The sequence below is a fragment of the Eptatretus burgeri genome, chromosome 2 (genome assembly GCF_056783735.1).
Source record: "Eptatretus burgeri isolate ZD-2024b chromosome 2, Ebu_testis_v1, whole genome shotgun sequence".
Lineage (NCBI taxonomy): Eukaryota > Metazoa > Chordata > Myxini > Myxiniformes > Myxinidae > Eptatretus > Eptatretus burgeri.
Genome location: NC_140962.1, coordinates 69,510,174 through 69,518,578, shown reverse-complemented (window position 1 = coordinate 69,518,578; position 8,405 = coordinate 69,510,174). Strand labels below are relative to the sequence as shown.

General features: G+C 45.3%; 1 protein-coding gene across 2 annotated transcripts in view; it reads right to left on the bottom strand.

Annotated features, from left to right (window-relative positions):
* Positions 1 to 671: 671 nt before the first annotated feature.
* The window catches only part of LOC147032240 (protein FAM200C-like), a 31,210-nt gene continuing 23,476 nt past the window's right edge, over positions 672 to 8,405 (bottom strand). For both annotated transcript variants that reach the window (XM_085869672.1, XM_085869671.1), the window contains exon 2: positions 672 to 2,542. In XM_085869672.1, coding sequence (XP_085725798.1) covers positions 895 to 2,373 — 1,479 coding nt within the window. In that variant the 5' untranslated portion in view covers positions 2,374 to 2,542 and the 3' untranslated portion in view covers positions 672 to 894. The remainder of the gene's footprint in view (positions 2,543 to 8,405) is intronic.

Genomic DNA, 8,405 nt, shown 5'->3' with positions numbered 1-8,405 from the left:
ATTGATAAGAAGCCTTGGGTTTGTCGAGTATCTCTCCACGGCTCAGATTATTATTGTGAAGTGTGTCTCTCTGGTGGAGGAAACCGGAGAACCCGGAGGAAACCACCGTGTCTCGGCCATGACATGATTTACATATGCCACCGGTAGGATTCGAACCCACTCCGCCGAATCCACATTGAGGTGACCAGCCAGCAACCTCACCAATCTACCACCGAGACACACCTTATAAATATAATAAAATATTATCCGGTGTGTAATCTTGAATTACACAATTATAGTATAACCACCTCAGTACGCCTGCGCAGTACATCGCAAACATAGATTCAGGGCGGGCATGTAATTTTGCAAAAATGAAATCGAGACGGCCATAGCTTGCTGGGATTGGGAAAACCCTCACTTTTTTGTGTGACCTATTTCTGTGGTCGACCTTAAGATTGCACTCTTATGATCAGTGGAAAGGAAAAAAAAGTAAGTTCAAAGATGTAAAATAAATGACAAACATAAACAAACAGATGACAAATTAACAGCGATATTGAGTATTTGTTTCGTGATTCACTGACCATTTACACCAGTGGTTCCCAACCTTTTTTCTGTCATTTCCCCTTGCACCCAATTCAACCATCCAGATTTCCCCCTTCATGTGTATGAGAGAAAGAACAGTTAAAACACACTGAGACTATTTACTAATTTATTTTTCAAATGCACTAACACAGCTAACATTAAATTGTATTGAATAAGAACACAGCATTTTAGTGTGACTTCTGGCATTGTTTGCCGTTCACGAGTCCTTCAATGTCTGGGGGAGTTATGGAGAGCGCACAGCGAAGATCCGCCTCCACCTCCAACTTGTTGCGTGCCTTTGTTTTGAGGTGTACCAGTGCCGAAAATCCTGTCTCACACAGGTAGGTGGAAGAAAACTGGACCAATATCCGCAGAACATTGGTCGCAAGAAGCGGGTAGGTTCCTCGGACTTGGGTCCAAAACTCTTCCAGTTCCATATTCTGGAAGGCATCCTTCACTGTAGAGTCGTTTTTCCAAGTCCAGGAACTCTTCCTGCCACGCTTCTGGCACATCATCAACGTTCCTCTGAAATGGGTCTCTGATAAGCTTGTTCTCGTTGTTCTCGTTTGTGATCCCCGGGAAGTAATACTTGAATTCTTCCTCCAAGCCTTCGAGGTGTTGTTTGATATCCTCGGCTATTGGATCAGGCAGACCATCCTCCATATCCTCCACACATTCGTTCAGAGCGAGGAATGAGGAAAAACTTCCACTCCCCGCTCTTTTCTTCCACAGTTCCAGTTTAGCCACGAAAGCTCTGATCTTGTCCGACTGAAAAAGAATGTTGGTCCCTTTGCCCTGCAGTTTCCTGATGAGCTCGTTCAATGCACTGAAAATATCGGACAAGTAGGACAGCCGCACACGGAAAAACTCACCCTTCAACGCCTCCAGAAGCACAACATTCTCTTGGGCCCGAAGGAAGGCTACCACCTCATCAAACAATTCCAGGACTCGCTGCAACATGTTTCCCTTTGAGAGCCACCTCACCTGAGTATGAAACAGCAACGATTCGTGGTCGGCTTCCATGCCTTCACAGAGCCGACGGAACAGCCGAGTGTTCAGAGCGGAACCCTTGATAAAGTTGACGACTTTGATGACAGTCTCGAGATGCTGCTTGAAGTTCTTGGGGAGAGTTCTCGAAGCAAGCGCCTCTTTGTGGATCAGACAGTGTGGCGATTCCACTGCCGGATTCTTTTGCTTGACGAGCGTGACGAACCCCGATCGAGAGCCGAGCATGGCTGGGGCACCATCCGTGCACACCCCAACCAGAGACTCCCAGCTGATGTTGCTGTCTTCGAAAAAGTCATTGATAAGGTCCATCACATCCTGAGCTTTGGTCGTGGTCTGGAGAGGTTTGCAGAAGAGGAATTCTTCTGCAATTCCTTTTTCGGTGGTATAACGAACAAAGACCAACAGCTGGGACAGATTCGCAACATCTGTCGATTCGTCGAGTTGAATCGAAAAAAACTGTGACCCTCGAACCTTCTGAACAACTTGGTTCTTGATGCTCTCAGCCATATCATTGATCCGTGACCGAATGGTGTTGTTTGAAAGGGAAATCTGGGTCATCTTGTTGTGGGCAGCCTCACCAAGGACCAACTTCACCCACTGCAGCATACAGGGCTTCACCAATGTTTCACCAATTGTGTGTGGTTTTTTGTCCCTCGCAATCTTGTACGAGACTTCGTATGACGCTTTCACAATAGCGTCCGTTTGTTGACGAAACGTTCCAGTTGAGTCCAGTCTCATCTTCTTCAGATAATTTTGTTTCAGCTTGAAGTATTCACGATCCTTGTTCTGTAGTTGGGATGGCATCCTTGAAGGTGTTGCTTCATCTGGAATGGCTTCATGCTACCATTCCCCAAGGTCTTTGTGCAGATGACACATTGTGGCAGATGTTCCCCGTTATTCACAACGAACGTAAAACCGAAGTCTAGATATGCTTCTGAATATATCCGTTTTTTCGACATGATCACTTGCGGACCTGAAAAGAACAAGAGAGATCATATTAAGACATGTAATAGAAAAGAACAAACTAAAAAAGAAGAAAGAAAATAAAACATAAGAATGAAAGCGGGTAAAGTTCAGGAAACGGGTACTCCTGAGAAGAGAAGAACAAGGCTATTACTGGAAATTATTTTCTGATAATTTCCAGAATTTTAATTCCAGACTAGAATTTCCCCCTGAAATACCCAAATTTCCCCCCTGGGGGAAATTTCCCCCCCCCCCCGGTTGGGAACCCGTGATTTACACAAACAAACTCGATTTTTTTTCACAAACAAACAAAAGGGGGGAAATAGCAGAATTTCTTGTGATCTTTGCGTTTGCGCGGGGCCCCTGGGAGGCGCGGGGCCCTGGGCCCCGGCCCTGTGGGCCCTGCCCTAAATCCGGCCCTGGTCAGCATGTGCAGAAGAGGGTTTTACATTGCAGACGCTATTTTCGAGGAGTGGAATGACACCTCTCAGCGGTAACAGTCTGTCGACAGACGTGATGGCGTCAGCGAATGACCGATGATGTCATGACGTCCTGACGCCTCTCAGCGGTGACGTCACACATCACCATGTAAACGAATGTAAAACGAAAAGTGTTTATTCTGCTTCAGAGTTGAAGTTTGACTATTGCCACGATGTGCGATGCACTCTTACAGGTACGAAGTTTCTTCCAGTCCAGGTCACAGTCCCGAGAAAAACGTGACGCGACCGCGAGGAGGAGCACAAAATTGGTCCTTCAGTATTAATATATAGATAATAATGCTGTGTTGTTGTGCTGCTCGGTGTGGTTGCACATACACAAAGCTTTCGCCTGGAAAATTCTGCCTCCCTTTGTATGCTCTCTTATTTTCCAACACTCGATTCATCTCTCCCACATACCCCATCCCCACCGCTCCAGTCGGGATTTCTCCCACCGGGAATCACCCCACGGGCTGAGATCTCGACTCGGCCAAAAGCAGCATCATGTCGTTCAGGGTTAACCTCCCTCTTGCCTCCATGACCCCCAAAAAACGAGCCACGTCTGCTGCCAACATTGCAGCACGAAATCATCCAGGGCTCCAGGCAGTCCGGCAGAAACGTGAGTGGTCGCAGAACGCCATCCCGATCCTCAAGCCACAAAGGTGTGTGTGTGTGTGTGTGTGTATGTGTGTATGTGTATGTGTATGTGTATGTGTATGTGTATGTGTATGTGTATGTGTATGTGTATGTGTATGTGTATGTGTATGTGTATGTGTATGTGTATGTGTATGTGTATGTGTATGTGTATGTGTATGTGTATGTGTATGTGTATGTGTGTGTGTGTGTGTGTGTATGTGTGTGTGTGTGTATGTGTGTGTGTGTGTATGTGTGTGTGTGTGTATGTGTGTGTGTGTGTACGTGTGTGTGTGTGTGTACATGTGTGTGTGTTTAAGTGTGTGTACGTGTGCGTAAGTGTGTGTACGTGTATGTGTGTGTGTGTGTGTGTGTGTGTGTACATGTGTGTGTGTGTATGTGTGTGTGTTTAAGTGTGTGTACATGTGCGTAAGTGTGTGTGCGTGTATGTGTGTGCACGTGTGTGTGTGTGTGTGTACGTGTGTGTGTGTGTGTACGTGTGTGTGTGTGTGTGTATGTGTATGTGTGTGTGTACGTGTGTGTGTGTACGTGTGTGTGTGTACGTGTGTGTGTGTGTACGTGTGTGTGTGTGTGTGTACGGCGTGTGTGTGTGTACGGCGTGTGTGTGTGTGTACGGCGTGTGTGTGTGTGTGTGTGTGTGTGTGTGTGTGTGTGTGTGTGTGTGTGTGTGTGTGTGTGTGTGTGTGTGTGTGTGTGTGTGTGTGTGTGTGTGTGTGTGTGTCTGGATCATTCAGTATATATAACGAATTTAGTTGTGTGGCAATGGTTTGGCCTCTGGTGTTTGGTTGATGATGAGTGTACCAGGCTGTGTGTTTGGCATTGAAGTCCACTCCGATGATGGTGTTTTGGGAGGGAGCACAGGTTCTGCAGTTGTTGTGTTTGGTTGGTATATTCGGGGATGCGTCTGGTGGTATGTAAATGTTTATGATGTTCGTGTGTGCTTTGTGAACCGTTTTTTATTTTGAAAGCTTGAAATTCAAATGTGTTGTCTGGTGGTAAAAGTGCTTTTTTGTCTTGTGTGATATCTGAGTATCAAATTGAATTGTGAATGTATGTGACGAGGTTTCCACCTCTGGCATTAGAGCTGTTTGAGCACATCGATGTATAGTTGGGGATGGTCGGTATTGTTTTTTTCGTGTAATTTGGTTTCTTGTGTGATGGCGAGATGAACCTTGTTTGTGAGAATGAAGTGTTTAAGTTGCATGGCCTTGCTGACGAGGTGCTTTGTGTTGTATTGGAGGATATTAAGGTAAGGTGTGCATTTCTGGGGTTGAGGTGGTAGGGGCCCCATGTTGGGTTCTTTGTCTCTGGCGAGAATGAGGAAAAAGGGGAGGACTTCCAGAGGGAGGTCACTCCCCAAAGAAGAAGAAAAAGAAACGTTTGTTGTGAATATGTGATTGATGTGTGGTGTTTGAGTGTGTTTGTGAGGTGCTCGTGTGCGAAGATGACAGGGAGTTGGCCAGTGCATGGGGTCCGGCACGTTCCTGCGTCTCCGTCACCTCCTTTAATTTTTTGTCGTCCCCTCGTGTCCGAGTTTATTAGTTTCCCCATAATTGTGGTGGCGTCGCTAGTCATCCCGACTTCACCCGTCTCCATTGCGGGCCGGACACATTTTGCACTCTCCCTCGGTTCGGTCGTTTCACCACGTGGTGCCGCCATTATGCCTTCCACCTCCTTAATCGCCTCTTGACCCGCCTGGAGGTTCAACCCCATGCTCTGCGTTTCCCCTCGCTGTGTTCACATATCTCCCCTCAGTGTTTGCACATGGGCTGTTTCACAATGAGGGTCCCAAGTTTGTCTCACAACCACAAAAAATTCAAACTCAATATTTTTATATTTTTATTTCTCCAAATCCAACATTGCTTATTGCAATACTTATATCCAAATTTTTGGAGCATCTGAATGAATATAGTTTATTTTTTATCCAGCAAGTAGTTTCCTTACAACTCGTGGCAGTTTAGTTGTTTCCAGAGAGGAAACATTTTTGACGGACGGATGTAAGGCAATCTGTGCAGGCCATGCAAATAGAAGGTTATTCGTTGCACTCAAACTTTGTAGCATAATATCAGTGCAGGTATATACACACAATAAACTTTAAATAAAATACACCCGTGCAGGAGTGACGGGCATCTCTGCGAGAAACAAGCATGAGTTCCTGTTACTAGGGTGTAGTGTTCTCGGGTCAGGAGGGATTTTTGGCCAACTTTGAAGTCACGTGACGCGAAAACGAAAGTGAATATCGAAAATTCGGCCCGAGCAAATATAGATATTGTCCCATAGATTCATATGCCACAATCAAATTCAAGATAACTTAAGAAATGTAGGAGGAGGTAGATTTTGAAAATCGTCATTTTGCAACTTCATGTAGCAGTTTTCGCAAAATTCAAAGTCACGTGATGTGTACGTATTGGAAGATATCGGTATTCTTTCGAATGGACATGAAAGACAAGGTCAGCTGCTATGCAATGACACCATTCACTAACTTTTACCATGCCCAATAGAGAATATATAGCTTCCTGAAGGTGGGGCAGTTTTTGCAAACTTTGAAGTCACGTGACGCGAAAACGAAAGTGAAATTCGAAAATCCGTCCCGACCAAATTTAGATATTGTCCTATACGTTCATATGCCACAAACAAATTCAAGATCGCTTGAGAAATGTAGGAGATAGATTTTTAAAATCGTCATTTTTGCATTTTTTGCCAACTTTGAAGTCACATGACATAAAAACGAAAGCGAATATCGAAAATCCGGCCCAACCAAATTTAGATATTATCCCATACATTCAGATGCTACAATCAAATTCAAGATCGCTTGAGAAATGGCGGAAGAGATAGAATTAGAAAATCGTCATTTTCGCAACTTCAAAGGCCTCATGACCTTGACCTTTGGTGACCTCGAAAGTCAGACCATCGTGTACGTATAATCGACCTATATCAGGATCACTAATGACCAGATCTCCCGCTTCAACTTCATTGTGAACGGACGGACGGACGGATCAAAGGACATCGACACCCATATTATTAGGTCATGCTTGAAGAGATGACCTAAAAAGACCCTTTATTTATATAAAAAATTATTCTCCAATATGCATTTCCGGAGAGGATATTTTTTGACGGACGAACGGTGGGACATATTTATTGAGGGGGAAATAAATATTCATAGTCTGAAATGAATAATATATTATGGACAAAGAACAGAAGAGGTATTAAATTGATGCAACAACAAATAAAAGTCCCAATTTCAGCTTGTATTTGTTTATACACTGTGAATGCAGTGTACCTGGAGAAAATGAGACAGCTATATGTCAAAAAAAATGGCAATTTTTATGCCATTCTGCCAAAAATTGACATTTTTGTCAAATAAAAAGTGGTCCAAGTTGTGCCATCACTAGTACCAATGACTGGCCCTAATGACAGAGATACTACAGCCTCTCATTTAGCTATTTAGCATGCAAGGGTACAAAATACCAGAAATGACCATGACTGTGAAACAGCCCATATCACCCCTCAGTGCCTGTTCCATGTTTTGTGTGCTCCCTTTTATTTCGTTCTGCAACCGTTGCGCATTCTCGTCCATTTGGCTTTGCATTCGTTGCGCATCTCTCCTCATTTCCATTAACATTTTCCCCCAACCGGTTCATATCAAACGACCCTGACGAAGCCGATTCGCCTCGGTCGGGCACGGATTCGCCAGGGGTCGAGGGGGGAATTTGACGGAGGGCGGGGGGGGGGGTGGGTTGTGTCATATGCCGCCCCTGCGGGGGATTTTGCTCCGTACACCCCTGATCCGAATCCCGCGAATTGCTCTACGGAGGCGGAGGGGCCGAATCGCACTCCTGACACCAATTTGTTGTGGGCCGGGGGTCGGTGGCGATAAACGACCACGAGGTGGAGCAGTGGAGTCGTCTCCCACTGAACACCTGGAATTTATGTCGTGACTCTCGGATAAGTCCGAAAGGTCACGGGTCCCTGAGCGGACTGTGGTCACCAATATTCCGAAGGCGTGGGGTAGGATTAATTGCCTAATTTCAAAATAACGAAGTACCCATGTCATCCAACGACCGGGGAAAACCACACCCTCGACGGACCTCGGACGGAACGGACCGTTTAGGCCTAAGTCACATTTGCTCTACGGCGAAGATATGGCAGCCGTACGCCCTCTGAATTGACAGAAACGTGCGGTGGCCGCAGAGTTTCTACGGTGGCCTCAGGTTGGCCCTACGCCATTTGGCTATCTTTTACAGGCCGTAGGGGTCGCCGTGGAATTATAACGCGGAGTTATAACTTTTTTTCATTTCAACGTTGGCCGTAGCAATTCGACATGCCGTATTTGTGACGTCGTTGTGTTCCACATCGACCGTGTGTAGGCGTACGGTGGGCTTGCGTTATTCATGCGGCTGCCGTAGGCTCTTATCAATGAAAAATAAATTTTGCCCTAAAAACCGAATACATTAAAAAAAAAACCGAACACAATGAAGCGTTCATGTTTGTTCACCTGTTCGACCCGCATATTCGTGCTTTGTTCATTCAGTTCGTCGGTGGAAGTCCTCTTGAAAGCATCTCTCGTGTGTCGATCGTGACTTTACCTCGTGTTTTCACCTTCATTTGTGCTTTTTTTTAAAACTCATCTTGTGTTTTAAGTAACAACAATAAAAGCAATCCGATCACGTAATGCGACGGACTGTCGGGCAAGGATTTAATTTCACAGAAAACCGGTTGTAATTTGGAATATCCATGATTACC